Here is a 26001-nt window from a genome sequence, read left to right as displayed (position 1 = left end):
GAATTTTCTACAAATATCAGATAAGGGAAAACAGAGAAAGAAGGAAAAAGAAAAAAAAAACCCTGCATGATGATTGTACTGATGTAGAAGGCAAGTCTCCAGAATGTCTTTCTGATACTATCAAATCTGTAGAGAAGACATTTACACAGAATCCAACACTTGCTTCTACTGTAACATATAAAACAGAAGCAACTACAGCTTACAGCCCTGGGGATGTGTTACTATATCAAACAAATTTCTGCAATCAGATATCCTAATTACATAAACATTTCAAGTTGTATTAATGCTTAACTGTTTTTTTCCAAGAGGGAAATCAGCCAAAATTGATTTTCTGGGAGGAAAAACATCTTCACTAGGCAGCTTTTAGCAACCAAACCAAGCTTTCATCATTCCATGATTCCAAAACACTGTTTTCCACCTCAAACTGATACAGGAGAGAATCTGAAAAATAAGGGATATCTGGAAAACAACAGTTAAGAGCAGTAATACTGAAACCTTCCCACCTACAGCCAAAAGAGATGTGTAAAGAAACATTCAAATAGGAAAAATTTGTATATACTTGTATTTTAGGCAACTTCCCATGTTTCCAATGATTAAGTTTTCATTTGCCTAGACCATATGCGTATCCATTCCTTTTTTCCAGCATTATTTCGCTGAAGTCAAGGCACACACAAATAAATTAACCTATCCACCAAATTATTTGCTATTATTCTCACATTTCTTCACAGGACTGACTTTACGGGGGGGGGGGGGGGGGGGGGGGGGCGGGGGGAACTGCCTGTGAACCAGGCTGGAAAAGTGTCACCAAACAGCATGCTGTACAAATCAAATCTCCTATGTAAAGAAGAAAGTGAATCAAACTGGCTTATAGTGCACCCTAACCTTAATCAGGTGAGATCATATCTGAATGGTGATAAGGCACTCTTTCAGTAGACAATGGTACCCTTTTATTGAAGTCTGAATAAAGTCTGATATTTGGGGCAACATGATGTCAGGCTTTTAGTTATCTTAACAACAATTTCAGAGCTTTTGACCAAGATGTAATTAACTTAAATAGAAGCAAGAGTTTTTTACATGATTTTAATAACCTTTTACAGACTTCCTCAAAAACTGAGGTTTCCAGTTTAACAGTCTTTAAAATCTGTATCAGTTTTCATTGTTGATTATCAAAAGAAGCGTTACTTTAAAAAAAGTATATAAAGCAAAATCATTCAAGTCTAATGAGACAAATGGATATTTTGAAGTATTAATAATCAGGTCAACTGTCTACTAAAAGCTGTTCATGTTGTCTGAGGTCGCTGTGCATTGACAGAGGTTGAAAGAATGGGTAAGGCACCATTTTCTCACTGGGACAGAACGACTGTGCCAGAAGGAAGCTCTTCCGTTGAAAAGGCTGAACTGTAGTTCAGTTCAGAATCACAACATTCACACCAGACACTAGGTGGAATCTGAGAGCAGTCCACTTCAAAAACCAGTTGTATATGCTGTCGCCAATATTAACTCCAAATTTTCACTCACAGCCATGTTATTTAGATATATGAAGGAAGATTACTTCATTCAGACCACTGAGGTCGTAAGGTTTAAATACTTGAAATTTAGCCGTACAGACCATGTAATTGGGAAAAACCATGAAAATCTGATAACCTCAGAAGGAAAGCTATTATATAGGAGTACAAAGCACAATCGCCATGCTCTCCACTTTTATGGTCCTTCCAGACTTTTTAATTGAAGAAAATTATCAAGCTGCATACTCAAATACCAATCTGTTAAAGTTGTCTTTCAATTGCTTTTACTTTAACAGACTGCAATGCATATTTACACTTACTGTTTAGGAAACGAAATAATGAAAGCCTGTATAGAAGTTTATTCTATGTATTTGAAGCTTGTTTCTATTTTTGACTAATTTCATCACGTAACTGGATTTTTGGTAACACATAATGGTTATTAGCAACTTACATTCATAAACCTACTTGCTTTCCTAGGCAGTATCATCACAAACACATTGCACAACAGAGGAACTATACCACAGTTCAGACTTTGGGAACCACTGTGTCAGCAGGCTTCACTTCTACTCTGGGTCTTAATTTGAATTTGCAAGATAACCCCACATTTCTAAAAGCTCTAAAAGAGTTAGAGTAGCATTAGGAGACAAACATGCATGCAGGTTTGAAAGACATTATTAGCAGCATTCACAGCCTAACCGTTTATAAGAAGGATGGAGGAAGGGGGTGGTAGAAGAGAGTTCACCAATGGTTTCCTGAAACTCACCCCTTCTTTAAATAATAATTTTCTTATTTTAATAGCTCTGTGTACTTATTGACACTTTAAAGCAATGCTATATTCCATAGCTAAGTTTTCTTAAAAAAAAAAAAACCACACAACTTTCAGACAACTATTATTTATTTTCTAGGTACTGCAAACTAACTTGTCTTTTTTACTAGTGTTATCGATGTAACTGTGAAATAATACATATTAATAAAAAGCACAAACATTTACAGCTGGACTCGATTTTAAAGGTCTTTTCCAACTTAAATGATTCTATTGTTTCCACCAATTATAATGAAGGCACTTCAGTGCTTACTCTGCTGAAGTGGAACATCTTTAACATTCTAGATTAATTTGAAGCATCAACTCAAATACAATTATTCAAACACTATCCTCTTCAAGATTTGATGAGCAAAAAGCAATAAAGACACAAGAAAAAAAAAACTCTGCTTAAGTTGCTTTTATTGTAAATTTATGAAACTACAGAGGAAAATTCTATCTATTCTAAATGAGGAAGCCACTGAAGGAACTAGCATTCGTAACAGGATAATGCTGACACATGGCCTTGGAAGCCATGAACATGAAACTCTCCCACACTATACTTCTTCACAAACAGATCACGAGCAGACCTTGAATTGCAGGTGCGCTCTATTACAGTCACAGAGACTCAAAACAAACAAACAAAAAAAGCAGTATTTAAAACCAGAAGCCTCCCTCAGCTGCAAGGAAAGACAGATTGCCCCGTGCTCAGTCCTAGCCTTCTCTGCTGTGCTGCAGCTGTATGCTGGGTGGCACTGCCTATGCTGAGAAGACAACTTGGTTGTTGCTCAAGTGGGCTCTTAGAAAACCCCGACAGGACCACATCCAAGCATTCAAAGTAAGTAATTCTGGCTGTTTCACAGCATCTAGTCTCTGATTAACTTTGGTATCAACCATTACTCCCATTGATACTTCTGTCAAACTACTTGCTGGAAGTGAGTTTAACACATTAACTTACACAATCAGCTGAGGACACCTGAAGACCAGCTTTCTCATCTACAAAGAGTTCCATTATCAACCCCACCAAGAGCTTTGTACCTTTAACACTACGTGAGCAGCTCATTCAGAATTCTTTTTGTTTCACTTCAAAGGGACAGTTTTAGAGTTGGGATCTTCTATGACTTGGATTGATACAGGATTATTGACCTATCAGAATATAAAGCATGTAACCTCTTTTGAAATGTCTGTCCACATTGGTGATGAGAAAAAAAAAGGAAAGAAAAAAAAAAAAAGGACATCAATGCTGATGACTGTCTCAAAGCATGATCACTGTGTATACCAAAGGAAAAACAGGATTACTTTCATAAATTCTTCAGTTCCTGGTGCTTTTAACAGAGCTGCTTTCTTGGGACCTAAGGGCTTTAGCAGCACTTTCTTCAGTAATACAAATCGTAAGGCAGGGAGAACCAAACTTCAAAAAAATTACAGCCACATCCAGGACATCATTTACCATTCAGTTTTCATTACTACCTGCCTAGAATTAATACACCGAAAAGCTGCTGTAGGTCTCTGTCTAGTTATTGAAAAGAAGCCATGCTTTAAAATTACATTCACCAAAAGGAAGCAGGAACACACTTCACTTCAAGCTTAGCAATTTGTGCCAAAGTTGAAAGACACTTACAGTAACAGGAAAGGTGACAGTATACTACTCACAGGAATTCAGTGTTTAGTTATATATGATATACAAAGCAGTATATGAAACACAGAAGTATTGTAGTGTTGCAAATGCTCTCTTTCTCACTTTAACAGAGGGACAGTTTTCTACAGCCACCAAGGTAAACTTCCACCCAGTGCTGCAGCGTGTGGAGAAAACACACCAACTTTTCAGAGTCACAAAACTGGGGTTTTTTATAGGAAACATCCCATGGGAATCCTTCCACATCACAGACTATAGACTCACTGCTCATACAGAACAGGGCATTCTGTGACAATCCAGTTCCTTTGAGGCTACCTGTAAGCAGATGAGGTTAAGGATAAAAGTCAGGCAAAACTCCTTCTAACAAAAAAACCCACTGGATACTTTATGATAAAGTTGAAAACCAGAATAAAAGGGGAAAGGGGAAAACAGCAGTCTTGTCAAGACATACCCAAAATTCACCTCTGTTGCTTGCACATTAATTTCCCATGGAGTTCTGAGAATTAACCTTGGCCACAGAGCCTATAGAAGGACACCATCAAGCTCCTCTTCGCCCCGTATCACTCTTCCTAACAAGCCACTTTCTTGGTCATTACCTTATCTTAATGATTCCTATGTAAGCAATACTAAGTTGAAAGCAGCTCCCAGACAATTCTCTTCCATCCCATACCTTACTAACACTAGTGGACCTGAAACATGTTTATCAATGATCTGTTGCACAACACAAAATTATTTTGATATACAGCTCTATAGGAGACCAGTTCTCAAAACTAAGATCATGTCCCTTCCTTACTTTTCTATAACAACAGGTATCTTCTTCCCATCAAATTTAGTACATCTTAAACACATACACATGAACAATCCATTCACCAATAAAGAGCCATTCAGATCCCACTAAGTAGTACGGCACATTGTATCCATTCACGGCATTTGGATTTACCTTTTTTTTACTAACCCTCAGGGCAGGAAGGGAAATTTTCTTCTGTCTTTATCCAAGATCTGTTTTATACCATGAGGCAACTGAAGCAAGAACCTGGTTCTCCATATAACATGGCCATCATATATTAAACTGTTTAGTCTTGGTGATGTATTACCACAAACTTTAAACTGATCCTCTGAGCTTGACAAGAAACAGCAGTGATGCAAGTCACAACACAGAAGCCAACATGCTATCTTGGAGGTATGTACTCTTTACTCTGAAGTAGAAACTCATGCATGTTGTACACTTGCATTTCCAGAAATGCATACATACAAGCATGCATATAAACACAGATATCCTTCCTGTCACTTCCACAAGAACTTGGCTTCATTGCCTTGACCAGCCACAGCCTCCTTGGGCTCGTAACAGCTTCCACAGCACCATTCTCAGCCCTGACACCCATACTGCCATTGTCTGGGCTTCTCCCCAGCTCTTGCCACCTCTGCAGCCTCTAAAACAAACTTAAGCCTCTGGAGGTACTGCCACCATTCTCTAGAAGCTGTTTCTGAAAGCAGTTACATATTTTCCTGGTTCCCTGGTGCCTTCGCTGCCACCAAGTTCACCTCGGGGCTATGACTCCTAGTACCTGGAAGTGGACACTTGTGACTTTACTCAAAATACACACCAGTGGTAATTTCAACTCAAAGCATTCTGCAGCAACCTCTTATGGCAACAGACTACAGACTACAGCTTTAGCCGCTTGAAACTCAAGTTGCTTGACCAGTGGTCATCAAGCCCTACAGATTTCTTCCAAGGATAGCCGAAGAAAAATAAGCCTTTTGTCAAGAAGCTGAAGTTAATTGTTTGTGAATTCATTAATCCACAATTTAGCTTTTGAAGTGTAGACCTACTCCTCCGCCCCTTCCCCAAAGAAACAGGGCTACAGAGCTGATATATATGGAGTGGCAGGTAACTGCACACCCGTTGTACACACTGAAGCATATCATCCAGAAAAATACAGGTCTCTGGTTTGAGACCTACTGTTTTAACATGCAAATTCTCACCTTTACATTGCCTTCAGGATCCGGAAGTTTATCACTGTCAGACACTAGCCTGGGCTACCATAAATGCAAACACAGTAAATATCCAGTCATGCAACAAACCACTGAACATGACAGAGAGAAATTAGTCACTTTATTTAACAAAGCAGCATATTCCAAGTTATTTGCTTTATTAGGATTAGCTAAAATCCCATATAATTGAATGGGTTACAGTACTTCAGCCCCATCACTGATGAGAAAAGCACACTGAACTTTCTCGTTTGCCTGTTTTTCCAAAAGGTTCTGTCCATTCTGTCCATACTTACACGAAACGTAAGTAGCTGGTATATTCTTTGGCCTTGAGCGTATCAAATTTCTTCAGTTCCCTATTTATATTTTGCCCTTCATTTCCACTTTTTTATAGCAAAGACAACTGACTCACGCCCAAGAATTACAAGCCTCAGACTAACACTGTTTGTCTTCACTCAATAGAACATGACCATCTTCTTCCTTAACCATAAGCCAACAGGCTACCTATGAAGCACACTTGCACTGTACAGAAGTTATAAACAGTTGTAATTTATGTCTATAAATGGACCATAATTTAAGTACATTTAATCATGTCAAACCATGTTTTGGCAAAGTTTATTAATAATGTCAAACAAAAGCACCTGGTGAACAGCTGTTCCATTAAAAAAAAATTAAGATATTATCCTACCCCTAATTAATTTGTTCTCATTCTTGGGGATCAGGCATTTAATCTTTTTCAGGTCCCCTGTTCCGAATACTTGAATCTATAGTTTTACTGTGAATGAACGTTTATTTTCAAAATACTGACTTTAAGGAAAAATACTCTCAACTTCTCAATAAACTAACCTTTCTCAGCTGAAGCTCTACCTAGAGCATCTGGGCATAAAACAAGACCCAAGCATATTTATACTTACCCTACACAGAATCACATACAGTTACCTATTTCAGTAAAAGTAAGCAAAGTACAATACAAAATATACTGAAAACAAGCTCTGGTTACAAAAACACTGCAAGCATTTTATACAGCATCAGCAGAATCAAGGCAGGTAATGGGTGGCAACACTAATGCCAAAACCAGGACACCCACCACCACCACAAAAAAAAAAAAAAAAAAAAACACAAACAAACAAACAAACAAACCACACAGCACCAAAAACTGGTTGATGTTCTTCCTTTTTTAATTGGCATACATCAGCAGTTTTAAAAATTCCAGAATTTCCACAAAAATCAGTCAGAAAATGTTTAATGAACTTGCCTGTATTTAGAATCTAAAATTAAAACTGTCCAATAACTGGTTCGATACCCTTAATTTATAACCTGAAACATATGTCTCCAACCTATCATTACCTAACTATCTGCAATTCAACCAAATATTAACTACAAGAGTATCTGGCTCCTTTATTTCCTTTTTGATATCTCTCAATGGCAGGCAAGCACAGCAATGCTAATAAAAAAATCAAGCTAAAAAAGGAAAGGATCTCTGCTACTCCTAAGTTTTATCACTTCCTTAAATGAGTCATAATAATAATAATAGTAGTAATAATCAGATGCTATCTGTTTGTTTTTATATAAACAGTTTTAAAATACATGGCTGGTAGGGTGTAGTCATTTGACAAACAAAATGAATTTACCACCAACAGTAACACCAACTGTGGCTATTCACCAAGAAGCATCTCATTTCCTTTTTCATACACAAAGCCTGTCTGGAAATACGCTCGACATGTAAAAGAAATGCATGAGCTTACATAATAGTGTATCTCCACAACAGTACTGTACAAGCCAAAGGAAAAAAAAAAAATGCAAAAAATCACTAGCCTAAAACGAGCGGTTGTTTAAACATGATCTTCCCAATAGCTTTTCTTTCAAATAGAAAGAAGCAATAAATCCAGCAGTAGTCTAAATAATCCTACCTTATTGTTTAGAATGCTTATTAAAGAGCTTGCAGTCAGTCCTTTGACTTCAACAAATTAAATCAGAGAACCCAGAGAAGGATTTCTTCTTTTAAGTGTTCTTTCTGGGGAGCAACTGGAAAAGAAGATACTCCAGTTTTAGCTAGCACTAGTATGCACCGGTAGCATCATTCAGTTCAAATCCCTCTATAAAAGAGACAGAGGTGAAGAAAGTAATTCCTAGCACACAGACCAAAGCTGCAGTGTTTTCACCCGCAACAAATTATGTTCACAGATACCACAGAGAAAATTTAGTCTTTTCAATTGAAGCATCTCCAGTATGGCAGAACTGTCCCCTCTTTACATAACAGCATTTAATAAATACCTCATTAAGTATTTCAAGGTAAGGGAAAGAGATGTCTATTACTACAGGGCACATGACCTGGCAAAACATGAACATGAAAATCTGTTGTTTGGTCCCTCCAAGCTGAGAAGCCAAGAAGTTACACAACATCATCAGCCAACACAATGGCACCCACCAACTAAAACCATTAATGATTATTATTAATTAATAGCTGCCTTACACAAATAGCAGTCACTACAAGCAAGCTTACAATAATGGAGTTGTTTAACATAATATTGACATGATGTGTCTATCAGAAGCCAATTGCAAGCAGAACAAAACATTCATGTAAGCACATGTGCTTTAAATCTATATGGTGAACAGAACTAAATGGTAAAGTTTAATAGTTGAACATGAACATGGGCACAACTCCTCCCAGGGCTCAGCCATGCGAGCCAGCCAACAGATGTGACAGCAGTTTACAGGACAAAGCTACAAAGAGCCCTGAAACACCATCCAAGGTTGTGCGACATGTTACAGGGTGAAGTCTCCACCACCAGCTGCACCAGCTGTCCCTCATCACACATCAGATCCCAGCTCCAAGAACTGCACAGGGAAGATGTCACCATCCAGGTGCTGGGCTGCAGGGAGCATCTGCTGCTCCTCCCTGGTGCTGTTGATAGAGTAGTATGCTATCTCTGAGGTGCGAGTGGCCAGGTGAGAGAGCTGCAAGAGGGGATGAACACACTGCACAAGAAGGGAGATAAGGATGAGGTCCTAGAAGGTCTGCTGCTCGCCGAGTAACATTTTGGAAAGGCCGAGGCTCATCTAGCCCTCAAACTTTCCTGCTTATCTGTATGAGCACCAGTGACACTTCCAAAAAGCTATCACTGAGCAAATCAAAAGTGGCTACTGAGCACCGAGGGCAAGGGTGAAGAGGCCCAGGTGGCCTTTCTCAGTCTCTCCAGTGAGAATCAAAAGGCTCAGGGCAGAGCAGATACATGCAGAGGGTCAATACGTGGTTATTGGCAGTGCTTTTACCGCTAAGACCACAGGAACCTCTTTCAGGAACAAGGGTCCATCGGACAAAGCGTGGCAGGAGTATCTTTGCCACAAAGTGCATTAAGCTTGTGAATAAGACTTTAAACTGGGCACAGTGGAGAAAGGCTGTCACACTTCAGAGAAGCAAAGTCACAGGGAACACATGGCAAAAGGCTCTTGCGCTTCCCTTGTGAAAGAGGCACACCTGGGGCACCCTGTCCCACGTGCTTCCACGCTGGCACACACGGCATGGGAAGTAACAGGAGGACTTGGTCCGTGCACCATTGCAGAGCTATAACCTCCAGGAATTAGTGACAGCGGGGTGGCTCACGGCTGGAGTACTGCAACGGATGGATACAAGCACTTGAGAAAAGCCAGAATGTAAAGTCGGGGAACATGGGGTTCAATCTATGCAAAGGGCTGGCTACAACAAACACTCCTTGGCTCTGAACAAGTGACAAGACAGTCAAAGACCTTATTTGTAAGGATCAGAGAACAGTCCAACATGGGTGATGCTATGCTAGGTGCCTGCTACAGACCTCCTTTTGAAGGAGGGGAAGTAGAAGATGCCTTCATTCAAAAGCTGGTGGAAGTGTCACAATTGCAGGTACACACTGGGGTATGCTGGAAGTGTGTGGCCAAGCACAAGCACTCCAGGGTATTTCTTGAGTGTGTTAAAAATCATTCTTGGTGCAAGTGATCAATGACTAGTGAAGATGGTCTGCTGGACCCGTTGCTCACAAACATGGCAGTACCAGAAACGTGGAAGTCAAGAGCAGCCTTGCCCTAAGCAACCATGAAATTGTGGAGCTTAAGGTCCTGAGAAAGGCGAGAAAGACAAACAGTACAGTGTACAGTGCAAGACCCAGTGCATACAGTTACAATATGACAAGTCAGGAAAGCAGATTCCAGCTTGTTCAGGGATCTTCTTGGTAGAATCTCACGGAAGACTACCATGAAGGGTGACTGGAAAGCCTGTGAGACCTGCCTGATCTTCAACGATAGACTCCTGAAAGCACAAGCAGGACGATTCCTGCATGCTGGAATTCAAGCAGGCCTGACAATGGACCAGCATGGAAAAAAAAAAAAAAAAAAATGGAACCTGTAACTGAGCTCAAATGCAAAACATGGAAGGTGAAAGCAGGACTGGAGGAATACACAGACATTATCTAATCACGCAGGGGTGGAGTTAGATAAGCCAAAGCTCTGACAGAGTTGAAACTAACAATGGATGTGGAGGGCAGAATGAAGGGAAGAAATCACATTTTTATTTTTTTCCTCCAAAACAAATTATACAACCGGAACAGAAAGTAGATCTGCATACAACAAGGTGTTACACACTAACATCTGCTATATATCCTTTTCTTACAGATCTAATGAATCGGGGCTTCTAAACGTGAACTTGACATCTGATCAGTTAGTAATAAATATGATTTACTATCTTATTCATAACCCTGACTAAAAGGAAGAAAACACACATGCTTCCACTTAGCATGACTTTTGAGATTCAGAACACAACAGCCTGAATCTCTTAATATGGCAACAGATTGCTTCCATGAGAAGCAATCACATTCCAGAGATGTACACCAAACGAGATTTTATTACAACACCTCTATGAACACAGGTTTGCTCAAACCTCCTTTTGTTCTTTGGTGAAACAGACAAACAAGACAGCCTGATTAGAGATTCTCTAGCCTTCTGGTTACACACTGCTACTGAAACAGTCATGGTTTTCAGGAGTGACATTCGTCGTTGAAGCAAATTCTTAGCTTCTTCTAGCAAGGAATAATTGGTTGGAAAGAAAAAGGTTGATTATCCTTGCCATAAGCTAGGTATTCACAATCACTTAGCTGTCTTTTTCTTCATCCCAGAATAGATCCCAGTCAAGACACAGCCAGCATATATTTAGTAGACATTAGTCATGGAAAAACTAGAGGAATAGTCAGCGCAACAATGGGGGCTGGGGAGCAGAATTTTGACTTTACATTTTAGGGAAGTGTAGTTTTTCAAGACATGCTGTTCACATACACACTCAATACACACATGCCCCCATACTGAAAAGACAACTGAAAAAAGTCAAGTTTTCACGAGTCCTCAGTTCCCCCCCAGCTAACAGCAGCCCTCAGCTAACAGACCGTGGGTAGTACAGCTGTACCGTAGAAGGAACAGTGGCAGAGGCCAGAGCAGAAGGTCAATCAGCAGAATTCCAACATACATCAGTGGGGGGGGGTGGGCGGGGGATGCTGCTCTGTAACTAATTCCCCCTTCATCTCTGCAGCCTCTGCCCACATGCCTCATTCACAGGAAGCTCCCGTTCGTTTGAAAGCAGACTCCTGAAATTCTGTTAAACTGACACACCACTTTGACAACAGGTGCCCAGTCAGGAAACTTCTACTGAAGACTCTCTCTCAGTTAAAAAAACTTCCAAGTCTGTTTTTAATTTTAAAAATATTTTGATATTTCAGGATACTGTCTCAGCCATACTGCCAACAAGACAAGTCTAGATGCCTTCCAGCACAGCTACGTCTCATGAAAAGTATCAGCATTCATTCTGTAACATTTGTAGAAAATTTAAACTTCCAATGAGATTGAGTAAATAGACCAAAAAAAAAAAAAAAAAATCAACAAAAACCGAGTCACAAAAATCTCAAAATCTCTCACAGCAGGTATCTGGGGAAGAAGATGACACACCTATATCTCACAAAATACCATAGATTAAGAGAGTTCAAAATGAAGATGTGAATACGGTTCTACTCTTCAAGTTAATACTGTGTTCACCAAAAACAGTCTTCAGTGACGAAGACCTGAAAGAGTGGGGGAAAGGGAAGGTCTATCAGGTACATTACTAAGTACAAATACAGGGTAAAGAGTCAAACTCTTAAGAAACACCATAAATATACCTTTTAGAAAAGCACATGCTGAAGGAGTATACAAGATGATACAACAAGTACAGCACTGCGAATACTTCTACTAAAATGGGACTTGCTAAAATTAATAAGCCTGGGGTGTTTCAAGGTTATGAAGCACTCCAGCATTGCTGAAAAGACAACTTGTGCCAGTACACCCGAATAGGACAACCATTCCATTACATAGCTTTGAGTCAATTTAGTTTAAAGCACTAGAGAGCGGGTGGGAAATCTCAGTTTGTGCTAAAAGCCTTTCCAGGGTGGAAGTCACAAGAGCATCCACACTGTCGGATACAACACTGCGGATCAATATTCCGAAACGTTACTTCAGGCAATACAAGATGCACATGGCTACTCACATGACACTGGACAATTTACAGAAATAACTGTAATTCCCATACAGCACAAACATTCACTCTTTTTTGCACATTTATGAAAATGGAATAACCTTGCTGCTGTACAATCCTGGCACTGTTATTGGAAGAATAAAACATTTAGTCTTCTCTGTAGACAAAGTAATGATAGATAACTATGAGCCATACTCTAAAGACAAAATGACCGACAAGACACTTCAGAAACAAAGTTTGGAAAACCTCAGGTAAATAGGCATAACGATATGTAACTAAAACGGCTCCATCTACTGGTTAAAATACACATTTCTTTTGTCATGCCATGCCCGCTCTACTGCTGCAAATTTAGCTCCCAGTGAAACGAGGAACTCGAGGGTGCCAAGCACAAACACAGACAATCCCTTCTAATAACCACTGACATATGCTGGCAAGGTAAATAATGCATGCTTGCATAATTGATGTATATTCTCAGTAACACAAAAAAAAAAGCTTCTAAAGGTGTCAGGACTGACTTTTTAAATTCAAACGTTGCACTTTTTTTAAAGTAATGTAATATTTTCACCTACTGCTAGTTGTGCAAATGTAAGTTTACTAATACTTATTAAATAACATTGTAAGATCATCTGTAGAAGAATCACTAGTCTCTTTTTTGCATTCAGACATACTGACCTAGAGGGTTAAGAAGAAGTTTGTGGTGCTCTTCTCCATCTGCTTATTTACCTCATTTGAATCCCACTATTCATATCACTATTTCAAAACATTAGCTAGATAGCTATCTTAATTTTAGCAAAAAATTTGAAATGTCCCTAAACTTTATTATTCCAGAATACACTATACCAAAAGCATGACAGTATTCTTTGGAGACCTCTATCTAAGTTTTTGTATATTCAAGCTATACTCTGTATTTTATCAATCACTAGTTATAGAGCAGTTCTAGTTACTAGGTACTACTTCAGGGCCACTAAAGATCTCATGTAACAGATATCCTCGTGTAAAGGATATCAATATTCAAAAGCCAACAACAATCACGGTGACACGTCAAGTCACCTATAGAAACATATCAATCCCGTGGAAATAGGCAACAACTACTCAACTTAGTACACCCTACAGCTTATTTCGGACAGCAAACAGAACTACTGCAATGAAGCCTGAAGAAAGTTCCTAGGTGATACACCAAGTTTTTGACAGCCACGGTAACTTTTTTTAAGAACTCAAAAAGACTGCCAGCACAGACACTTACTTTAACCCAGAGGTGGTCAGAGACATCACTTACAGCCCACTGCGCGCACAGGTCAAGTTGCACCCTGCTCAAACAGCACAATACAGAAAAGCAGCTTGTCTCTTAAAAGTCATAGATCCAAGACTACAAGTTTGTCAAGCTAGTGAAATTTTCTCTTATCAGAGGTATTTAGCTAGGGCACTGCCACAGCAGTCAGTAGAACTGTACTGCTTTAACTTGTGGAGAGCACGTGTTCAGCCAGATGCCACAAACTTGTGGGGGAGGAAAGTTTCCTGCACAGTCCTCAATTATGCAGTACAAACATACCCTCAGTTACCCCTGTCCAGCCACGAAGGGACAACACCAGTTCAAATACCAAGTTAACATGAAAAATATTTATATATACCAGCATAATATTCTCATGATATTCTTCAGAGACCTGTCATTTGACTTACCATCACAATAGTGACATGTCAAATAAGAAAGCCAATATTCACACAAAAGAATGCTTTCCACTATTTAATTTCTACACCAGTAAGTCATCAAAGATAGTGGAAAGATGTGAATTACGTAGTCAATTCTGTAAAACTTTTGTTTTACCGTACTGATGCTACTTATATTCTTACATACAAAGTACCAGCAAGGTAAATCAAGACTTAGAACATATTTTAATAGGAATTGTTTCAATAATCACCTAAGAGAAGTACTACATAGCTAGGCAAAGTTACCAAGCTACCCTGAAACGCATTAACTGGGCCAAAGCTTAGTTTGGCAACCATGTATTCCAGTCTAGCTGCCCCCAAATACCTGGCTCACCCTTGCAATCCATTCATGGAAATGAAGTTATATTTAAGATTTTTCTTGCAGAGAAAAAGCACTTTGTATTTTTTATTATTAAACTGTTGAAGTTATAACTGCCACCGGATTCTAACAGTTAGGATACTTCTCACCAATTTCTGCATTTTTTTTTATTTCAAGTGGCTCTGATATCTGTTACCCTATACTCCTATAAGCCTTCACGGTTTTTTTTATGAAGTACCAGACACTGTTGCATTAAAAAGATGCATCAATATAAAGGAATGGACAGACCCCACTGAGGCAATGATAGTGTTGGTGAAGTGGGCTGAACCTGAAAAAGTCTTCAAATGAAGCCTGAAGTGAAAGCCCAAAGCTGTCACCGAAACACAACCACTGTTGAACAGGGAAGTCTAAACCCCACCCGATAATGTGCATGCACAGCCGTTAAAAAATAGAAGAGGTAGCGAACCACATAGCCACTTCAGAAAAAGCACAGGGACACTAATGCCCTCTTCAGTTAGATATGGCAGACCACATTACTTCGATGCTTTGATTAGGAAAACCAAAAGGAAAAGCCTGGAAATATGCCCTTCTCCAACAAGAGCCACTTTCATTTCTATCATCACCTACAGCAGATTAGCAATAAAAACAGATTTGTTTCATTGAAAGAAAGACTATACAAAGAAACAAACTCATTATTCAGCCATACTGCATGGTCTATGAACTTGTGAACATTTTATGATATACATGAAGTAGTATCAAATACTAAAGAAAAGTTTCCATATACTTTTTTTTTTTTTAAGATAAAGTGTTTTGAAAAATCTTACCTGCAAAATACCTAGAGACAAAACTACAATATACATTGTTTTAAATGCTACTTACAGGTATTGCAAAGAAACCCACTGAACTATCCGGTAATGAACACCATACTGATAAAAGTTTGAACAAAGATCACTGGCACACAGTATTAAGCATTTTAATACCACCACTGTAACTGTCAAACTCAGCACTGTGTAGAAAGCAATATACTAACACGCTCCACTCCTATTTAAACAAACCAAAAAAAAGAATGACCCTAACTAAGTAGCTGTTGAAGGAAGAACAAAAACAAGACAAGCATTCAACAGCTGCTTACACTCACAACTTCCAGCTATTTTCAACTCAGACTTCCTCAAGCTGTTGCTCATCCATTTACTCATCTCAATGCATCCATCTTCCTCTGCTTGCCCAACCTCCCCTTAAATCCACAACAGCTTCTTGCGTGCACATCATATAGCAAGTGTAACTGTGAATTCCTTACACTGAGTGAAGAACCAGCTCCTTTTGTTTGCCCTGAACCTAGCACCTAACTGATTTGACTGTGTGCCTCCTCTTCCATCTTCACCTGCTCTCTTCACATAAGCTTTATAGAGCCTTACGATATCATTGTCCCATCATCTCTAACAGGCTGGCAAGTCCTGGCCTGTTCAATCATTTCTCATCTAAGAACTAATACGTATCTGGTTGCCCTTCAGTGAACCAGCAAACCGTTTCCAATAATAATGCATCTTGTCTAAGATGAGGGGCAGAACAGCTTATAGTACACACGGCATTAAAGAACCAGGGATTTACACAGTGATTTTTTTTCCTATTGTATTCTCTACTCGTCCCAGATGTTCCGATCATTGGTGGCTCTCTAGTTGTAACCACAGAATCACAGAATACCAGGTTGGAAGGGACCTCAAGGATCATCTGGTCCAATCTTTCTGGACAAAAGCACGGTCTAGACAAGATGGCCCAGCACCCTGTCCAGCCAATCTTCAGAATAACCACAGCAGGCATTTTGTGTCACCTCCCCCTTCTGACTTACACATACACACTGCCACCAAGCAGACTCCTCAAAATACCAATATCCTAAAGACTCGATGATTCTCCTCTTTTAGACCAGACCTAAAATACAAAACAAGGTTAAAGGGTGTATTTTATACTTTAGATGAAAGATATCCAGGGGGGCCCTGACTGACAGAGATGCTCCTCCACACAAAAAGCACCAGAGCTTACTTATTACACTGATTTACCGACACCGGAGGAAGGAAGAAAAGGAAGTGTTTGGGAGTTCTTTGATTATGTTTCTGTATTTAAGACCTCAGCACTTAACTTCTCAGACTTGATTCACACTTTCTACAAAGCCCTTTCATCTTAAAGAGACATTTATTTCTGAAAAAAATTATGCACATGTAAGCAGTTTCAGCAAGCTCTGCCAGCAGGAAGGTGGCCTGTACTACCAGAAGCACAGGATTAGAAAAATCAAGTTGAGCTGTATTGTCAAAAATGCTTGTATTTTGGACTAACTTTGGATTAGTTTTCATGTATATAAAATTATCTCTCTTGCATACAAATACCACAGCAAATCCAACACTGCTATACTAGGTAACTGCCCAAAGATCAGCATGTCCTCTCTTTTAAGCCCTTTGCTTCATGTGTCCTCCTTAGAAATTCCTTTTTTCTAGTTCCTACCCATCCTCTGCGCTCTCTCTAACAATTTCAGTTTTGTCTCAGCTGCAGTTACCTCCTGAATACACTTCAGCGCCAAGGTCAGGCTCCTGACCAGGCATCACTGTTGTGAGGAAACCAACTTGGACCACTCCACCAAGCACCACTTCACCACACCTACATCAGGAACGACTGTGCAGTGGTACAGTAGCTTATGCCTCTGTCCCAAAAGCCTCTAGTTAATTTCTGGTACTACAGAACCTAAACAACTCCTGCCAAGCCCAAGCCCAACAAATGTGCTCAGGACAGGCCGACTTTCACGAAACCCACACTCCTTTTCTCATTTGGATTCACCTGAGGGTAGCCATTAGCATCTTCCACTTTAACCTCATGCTTTTGCAACTTGCTTCATACAGCGTGGCATCTCTTTAATAGATGGGAGTTTTCTCCTGCCAGCTAAGAGATAGCTTTTACAGAGAAGCAAGGTAGTTTTAATACAAATTAAATATATTGAACAGTCTGCCCTTACCAAAATTTATCCTGGAACAAACTAACATGAATTGGGAGATGTCTTTTTGGGGTCGAGTCAAGAAGGTGGAGAAGCGATCTCTAACAGATCTATGAAACATTTAAAGGTGAGCACATACATTAATTTCTGAAGCCAACATACAAAGACTGTAATAATCTGAGGAATCTGCAAAGTTCACGGACCTCTGAACCACTAAGTTGCCAACGCTCCCGTTATAACAAAGGAAAGACACACTAAACGCACTGATGTCACAGGAAACGAGTGCTTCATTACTATTGCCAATTTTATCAAATGTGACTCAAGCCTCTCCTTGGAGGGTAGCAGAAAGATGATGAAAACTCACGTGTTTTCAGCGTTATTTCTCCGCCCGCCACAGCGTTCTTTGTGTCACAAACCAGACATCCCTCCTCTCCGGGCACGGAAAACAAGTTGCCGTGCGACACCTTTTCAGTAAGGGCCTTGGAGGAGAACATCGGAGCGAGGGCTCAGAGCCTCATTAACAAAATCCAGACCTTGAGTCATCCGAAGGGAGGGGAAATTACAACTGTGGAGCCACATGTATTCCTCAGTAGCACAGGAAGTCAGGCAGCACATGCCTGCCGCACCGTGCCGCCGGCCGGGAAGGGAACGAGCCCACGCTCCCCGGTTCTGTCCGCCCGCCGCCAGGAGCACCGCCCGCCCTCCCGCCCCGAAAGACGAGCAGCCCCCAGGGGCCCCGCACCCGCCACCTGCCCCGGCGCCGCGGGCAGCTCGCCGCCGGCCATGTGTGCGCACTTCGCCCTCGCCCAGGAACTCGTCAGCGAGCGGGGCCGGGGACAGGCAGAAAGGCGAGGCCAGGGGCGGCCGCGCCGCCCACCGCCGGCGGCACCAGCCCCGCGGGGATCCTCACAAAGGAAGGGGGGGGGACGGGGCAGCCGCCCAGCGCGCACCGCCACGGCGCCCGGGGCCGCCTGCGGAACAAAGGCTCCCGCCGCGCCGGTGTTGGGGGGGGGGGCGCACGAGGCCGGCACGCGGGCACACCTGCGCCCTCCCGCCCCGCGGTGAGGGGGGGACCGGGAGCCCGGGGCGCGCAGCTACCTGCGGCGCTGCTTCCGCGTCCCGCCGCCGCCGAAGGGAGGGGAGCGGAGCCGGAGGAGGGCCCCCGCCGCGACCCCTTCCCCGGACAAAAGCGAGGCGGGACGGCCCCGCGCACGACGCGGGCGGCGCTGTCCCGCAGCGGCCCTTTGTGCGCCCCACACACACCCCGCACCCCACCCCCGCGTTACCGTGGTGAGCAACGGTCTCATCTGCTCGCCCGCCCGCTCCTCTTCCATCGCGGCTCCCGCCGATACGGCCCGGGCGCAGGACCGGAACGAGCGGCGAGCGGGGGCCGGGGCTGCGCGGCTGGCTGCCTAGCGGAGGCGGGCGGCGCTGGTGCCCTCGGGACGGGGCGGCCGCGACTGCTCCGCCGCGCCGGGGGCCGAGCCCAGACCGCCTCGGCGCGCCCGCTCCCCCCGCCCCACGCGCGACCGGCAGCGCCGCCAGCCAATGGGAGGGGCGCGGCGCCCGCCCGGCCCCGCCCCGCCCGGCGCTGCCCCCCGGGGGCCGGCGCGGCGCTGCGGCGCGGGCGGGGGCGGGGGGCGGCGGGCGGCGCGGTCACACGCGGTGGCGCGTGGCGGGCCTGGGACCGGCAGCAGCGCGGGGGCTGCGCGGGGGCTGCGCGCTCCCGGCGCCGGCGGACGCGGCGCGGCGGCGCTGCCGGTGACGGCGGGTGCCGGCCGCTGGCCGCGCGCGGCGCCCCTTGGCACTTGCTGGTGCCGTCTGCCAAGCTTCTACCGCGCAAGCCGAAATTTTCCATGCCAGGTGCATGCCCCGGGCTGATTTTTTTTGGAAAAAAGTAACCAAAATAATACAGCCATTTCCAAAAATAATATTATTTGCCCTTGTATAAATATTCCAACAATCCTTTACTCAGAAGGCGGGGGGGGGGGGGGGGGGGCGGGGCGCGTGTCAAGGTTGTGCGTTTGCTGCCTGGGTAAAGCTTCACTCCAGTCAAAAGTTTTTAGGAAGGAACAGCTGCTCACGCTGGCCTGGTAGAGATAACTTCCAGCTCGCCTGCCCCTGCAGAGATTACACCCTCCTTGGGCACATTCAACTCTCAAACGCCTTGCACTGATGGGACAGAACAGAACGTGCGCGGCCTGAACCACCCCTTTGTGCCTCCTATGCTTGATAGCACCGTACATCAACCGCCCTGCGGCTTCTGACCGTGCCCGGGGCTGGGGGGGAGCCGCAGGCTGCGGCCCCTTTTTCCACCCTGAAACCCTGCCTGGCCGGACTGGAAGGCAGCCTTTATTTGCCCAGCACTTCTGCACCAAGTTGCCAGTGAAGCTCTTAACACCCTAAATGCGACCAGCTGACGTGCACCAGCAGGGCAGAGATGCCACGCAGCTCCACAGCATGTGCGGTGCAGCCCACCCCCTGCACCACTTTCGGGATGCTTTGGGCTTCACGCATGTTTGTTGTGTACAGCACGTGAACCCTGAACGGCTCGGAAGTGCTCGGAAAGAAAACACCAGTGACTTCACTGCAGGCCCAGGCCCAGCTTGTCTTCTGAAAGTGACAAAGTCCAGACAGGTCACTTGGAGAGAGGCACAGAGATTTGAGGATCAGGCTGGGATCCCGGGAGATGCAGTGTAAAAGGAAAGGCGGGCTGACTGGCGCAGATGCAACACGGGCAAGGCAGATCAAGGCAAGGGGGTCAGAACTGGACTGGGTCTCGAACAAGCCCTCTCAAATGGAGATGAGAACGCTGCTGGTCTTATCAGTAGGGTTAGGAGCAGCAAGTGAAAGGCATGCGTGCATCAGCAAACACCCGCCAGCCTAAGAACACTATAAAAGGACCGCGGACAAAAACAAAAATGTAGAGGCTCACCAGGCCTCTCCTGCTGCCTACCAGGAGGAGGCTTGGCGCAGCTTGAGGGCCCGGCTTGCTTTGGAGGCTGGCGGCAGGATAGCAAAAGGCTCTGAACCTTTGCCTGAGCATGGGCAAGAAGAGCTGGTTGGTGACCAGTAGTCCCCTCCGTGCTTTTCAGGAAAGGCACGGCAGAGGCAGATCAGTCCACAGATGAAAATAGCTCGCTGCTTCTCTGAACAGAAGCAGATATCCTGGGAGGAACAGCAGGTGCTGGATGGCCCTGGGCACAGATGCAATCCTGGCCATAAGGCCAGAACTCCTGACCTATACAGCTCGGAGGAAGCTTCCATACGAATGACTTAGCACGGGTCTGCACCAGGTCACTATAACCGGTACTTTGAGGAACATACCATTAGTGTAAGCTACACCTGCCTAGTTGTACTGAGGAGATAAGAAAGGCAAGCTGTGTGGAACGGATTGAACAGGGAGCAATCTTAACACACTCTTCAATCAAAGATTGTGACCTGGATCAGGTCTCAGCTGAGTTTGACCACATAATAAACAGAAATAAAGCACTGTGCACAACCACAACAAAAAGAATAACCTTGATATAAAGTGTCTTGATACACGTGCAGTATAACTGTGACCTATTCTGTCCTTTCCTCTTCCAGGAACAGTACTGGCAGAGTTTCAATTCAGATAAACCATTGAAAATGATCTTGCACTAGACAGCAAGGGTATAATGGGGATGGATTGTAACTTTAGGTCCCATGTAAGTAGTGCTAAAAAGGTGTCTTGAAAGGCAGATCACAGAGGTCCTGCTTTGATACTGGGGTGAATACAACCCATCTTCATGAGCACAGAACTTCTCCATTCTGTGGGGACTCAGCCCAGAGAATGGTAGTACCTAAAGTAAGGACTTCCTGTAATGTGCAGTAAACTACAGTATTTGGTAGGGTTCCTCAGGGAACAGCAGGCAGAGTGTTTCTAAAAACTCAGCCAGAGTGAGAAGACCGTTTAGTCCATCAAAAAGGAGCCTACTGACATGAATACCAGTTAGGTTTTGGCATTAAAGGATGTTCCTTTTCTACTGTCCTCTAGATCTCTGAAGAGAGCTTCTGAAGAGGGATCTCCGACGAGATGCTCTAGCACTTTTTTTCCCTGGCATCAGAGAATACCCAATAGACAAACCAAGGTGCAGCAGGGCCCAGCATTCATTCATCATACTTCCTTTGGCATGCTATACTGAAAACAATATCTCCAGGTGAACACCCAGTCATTTGCTGAGCTGAAAAACTTGTTTGCTCACTGCATTCCATCTGGTCACTGTATGTATAACTATAGCAGAAAAGGCCAACCTAGCTTCCCCATGCCATGTTGCCTAGTGAAAAGAAAGTGATGGCAAGATCAAGTTGACCAGAACTTCATAATGTTCAAAACCTACCTTTTCCAAAAGCCATTATTGAAACAAGCCAACTTTGTGCATATGAGTGTAAGTGCAACTGTCACAGACACAGCAGATGACTTACGAAAGGAGGTGGGATAGGGCTTGTGTGGCACTGAAGAAGCGGATCATCAGTATTTTTAATAAGTTAATGTATCTCTTGGTCCACCAAGAGCAACCTCATGGTGCTTTTCCTCCACTCCCTTTCCTCCCTTTCCTCCCCCACCCCACCCCCCTACCCCCCCTTCTTGGACATGGATGGAAAAGGCAGAAATTTTTGGATAAAACAGATCTCTGATCAGGAAATTGCCTGTTTCCTTAAGGCAGAGCCATCAGTGACAGCTTTACACTTCACTCTCCTGCTGTTTAATTTCTTGCCAGCAATCAGGCACTTACAGGGGTCAAAGGAAGGAAGTTAGAGGCTGATAAGAGCACCTTCCATCCAGCCTGACACCAGCATCTGATCCACCCCAGTCGTCAGCTGCTCTTGCAAGTATGACCTCTGGCGAGAAGTCACCACAGACCTCATGAACAGGATAAAAAGACTGTGTTTGATGGAATAACTGCAACAGCCATTACCTCTATCAAAGTAGGTTCTTTCTCAAGGTTTTTGACTGTTAATATTGGCTGTTCTTACAGGATGACACTATATAATTAATGAAAATATTGGCAATTTTAATGGTGGGGAGTACCTGGTGCAGGCAATCACATGAGATTATTTTGGCAGCAGTAGTGTCCCTAAGAAGAGCCCTAAGAATGGTGAAGGAAGAAAATGCTGGGAGTCAGTATTCCATAGTCCTTGTTGCCTTTTCTCCCCAGAGAAAGCAAAAATCATTTCCATGGCTATGACAGAGTCTCGGACTGAGGAAACACCTAGGGAAAGAGAAAAGGAAGAGAGGAGATGAGGGGGAAAGAAGATAAGGGACTTGCACTTCTTTCTCATTAAAGCATCTGACGCTGGCAGAAGCAAACAGAAATTCAAGAAATTAAATTACTGTGTGAGGAGGAGAGGGATACAGTATGCAAACAACTGGTTTCTACAACTGCACTAGGGTGGTAAAGAGCAAAGTAATAGTCAACAAAAGTTAAACAAAAGGGATAAGGGCAAAGAGACACCAATACTAGTGCAAACAATCACAGGTACAGAAGGAAACAGCCAACAGAAGCACCTGGGTAGGTGAGAAGACTGGCTTTAGGCAAAGAAGTGGAGTAAGCCTGGGGAGAAAGATGCTGACCGACCTCTTGGGGATCAGAAGGGGATCAGAAGGGTATCAGATGTTAAGGGGTGGGGGGGTGGGGAGAACGGGTGAGGAAAGAAACACATAAAATAGAGCTGCAACAAGAGAAAGAGGTGTTCTTACCTAATGCTCTTAAAGACAAAGGAAAGGATCTAGGGAGGGAAGAGTTCTCTGCTAGGAAGCAGAGTAGAGCAGAAAAACTGAGGAGTCTCAGGACCCCTGCCAATATATTTCCTACCTCACAATTTAAAAAATGAAACTTTCTCCTAGGTGGAACACTAAACTGTGCTTTATAGGTACCTGTTTGCCAGGTTCAGACTGCAAAAAAGCCAAGGACAAACAAAGCCAGAAGATGTTCCATTTTGAAGATGAGTTTCATACAATACTTAACACTTAAAAAAATTACCCGTTGCAGGTGTCCAAAATCATATACTGAAGATTAGTTGAATCTCTTGACATTGTTTAGCTAACCATCTGCAAAAGGACAAATACCCCTTCCCATACTTGTAAAAGCTGTTATAAAAGTCATTGGTTATGAAACACACAGACATATAAGCTGGATACTAGTAAAAAGCACTAAAAATGTATTTTTTTTACTAAACAGTGAAAAGAAATATAATAATTTCACCCCCAGAACAGTAAATAATCAAGTAATACATAGATCCTAAGTCTGAACAACTAAGATAAAACATCGAGAAGTTGTTCATAAAGTAAATGCTGTCATATTTTGTATGCCAGATGCAGTAAGAATGGTCTTGTAAAAAAAACCAACAAAATGAAGCAGCTGTGTAGATGAAGACCATCTCATAAGGCGCATGAACAACAGGGTCAAATCAAAACTAATAGCAACCTGCATTTTGGCAGATCCTAAACTAAGATTTACAAGTGTTGATTGCTCATCTCCACACAGTTTGTGGGTGTAATATTAAATGCAAAATTCAGACTAAATAATTATTGCCTATTAATATGGTCAAAGATCAAAGTTATTCTTGTTTCTTCCCAGAAGATTTATTGTTCTATGTGGTTTTAAAATGCTTGTGAAGAAATAACCACAGGCCTAAGGAGTTCATAATCTAAAGCTAAGAAAAAAAGCAGACTAGAGAACAAGTGCAGCATGTTTGAGGTATACCAAAATTACCAAATTCCAAAGTAGAAGCATAATCAATACCTCTCCTAAAACCACTCTGTTGTGATTGCCCTCAAAAGAGATTTTGGTGTAAACAAAACAGTGATGTCACCATCCTTACAGTCACTATATTGAATGAGTACAGGTTCAGATGAGTAAAGTAGATTTGAAAGGTATATAGCAAGTCAAGACAGGTTACTTAGGAAATAAAATTACTTCCACTTCATTTTCTCTCCTCAATTCTCCTGTCTTCTAGAAGAGCAATTGGGTTTATGTTTCTTTTTTCTTCCACATAAAGACAAGGAAAAAAACACATTTTAAAACAGATATGTGTTTCAGCTGTCACATAGTTCAAAAAGAAGTTTTAGTCTAAAGAAATTTCAGTTTTTCTTTAAAAACAGAAAAGAAAAATCTACTGCTGTAATCATTTTCTAATATGTCACCATAACGAAATCGGTACAGGCCTCTGACAGAAAGAAAAGATTTAGTAGCTTCAGTATGTGGAGCCTGGCCATTTTAGAAGACATAGTCAGATAGTATGAAAGCTCTCTACAAACTGCCAAATGTCTTGACTGTGTGTCTATCTATTGCTGTTTATCTCTCTTTAATACCCATGTTACTCATACACAGTACCCACCTTGTCCAAGTACAGTAACACAAATAAGGAATTTGGCAATCAACAGTAGCAGTAGCAGACTGCAAAGAAAATTTTCAGTTGAATTTCTGTACAAGTGAAAATATATTCAGCTGGTTTTTAACACAAATTTATATTTCTTCTACCATCCAGCTTGTGTGCAATATCTAAAATGCAAGAAATTTCATCCCTCTATATAGAAAAGCAGTGAAACCCATCCTCAGACTTAATCATATGTTTAAAGCTCACTGGATCAGGGCACCAACTTAGCAACACCATGGCTGGCTTACTACAAGAAGAGGCCTTCCTGGCATCCCATCTTCACATTGTTAACTCTACGGTAGCCAGGACATTTAGTTTTTCCCTACGACAAAGAAAGGAGCAGGTTTTTGACTTAAAGGACAACATTAGCACAACTTAGGCTGGAAGAAGTTTCTAAACACGAGAGCAATGAAGGTCTAGGGAACTGTTTTAAGACAGGTCTAGGGCAACCTTGAGAAAGCAAAAACCTACTTAGCTTGAGACAGACCTTGAAGCAGTCATTAAGGATTTTAGCATGTAAATGCCTGCAGTAAGAGAGGAGGCTTCCAAGAAAACCTTCCAAGAGGTTCTTTCCAATGCTGTGGTCTCACACACATTTCACAGCTGCACTTGTTATCTGTAGGCTCTCAGGGAATATCTTAACCTCACCCATGCCGGCCTTCACATCAACAATTAGCACCCATTTTTATACCACTACTTAGCCCGAAGTCCTGAATTTAACTTTTAACCCATTCCTCAGTCAAGAAAGAATATTAAAGGTTAGTCAACTTCTGTAAAAAATTTTCACATGCACAGAAAGAAGACAGCAAATAAAGACCAAAGACATTCAATTATCCTGGGTTCCAGGTAGCTGAGGTAAATTGTGCAATATGGGACACCAAATCTTTTTTCCCATAAGGCTCTTTAGATGATCATATTCTTCCCACACAATTTCTCTTCCATCACCCCAGGGAGTTTAATCATAGCCGTTGTGATGAAAAGCCAACTTCTAAATGAGTTTGGACACCCTCTGGACTCAGTTCCAAAACACCCAATTAACTACATGCCAATTATCTACACACAAAATGCCTTCAGAGCTGGCTTTTCTATTTCGCAATGGCATACCACAAGGTCTTCACCCGTGATCTGGTGACTGTACCTTTAAA

At 42.6% G+C, this 26001-nt stretch overlaps 1 protein-coding gene across 2 annotated transcripts in view; it reads right to left on the bottom strand.

The window, feature by feature from the left end:
- Nucleotides 1–18921, bottom strand: part of SLC4A7 (solute carrier family 4 member 7) — a 97638-nt gene extending 78717 nt beyond the window's left edge. The window contains exon 1 of one of the 2 annotated variants that reach the window (XM_037383047.1): nt 18742–18921. In XM_037383047.1, coding sequence (XP_037238944.1) covers nt 18742–18789 — 48 coding nt within the window. In that variant the 5' untranslated portion in view covers nt 18790–18921. The remainder of the gene's footprint in view (nt 1–18741) is intronic. The other variant, XM_037383049.1, reaches the window with a different exon arrangement.
- Nucleotides 18922–26001: the final 7080 nt, after the last annotated feature.

Source organism: Falco rusticolus, chromosome 4 (genome assembly GCF_015220075.1).
Source record: "Falco rusticolus isolate bFalRus1 chromosome 4, bFalRus1.pri, whole genome shotgun sequence".
NCBI classification, from domain to species: domain Eukaryota; kingdom Metazoa; phylum Chordata; class Aves; order Falconiformes; family Falconidae; genus Falco; species Falco rusticolus.
The sequence above is the reverse complement of the archived record's forward strand: the minus strand, read 5'-3'. Positions and strand labels throughout refer to the sequence as shown.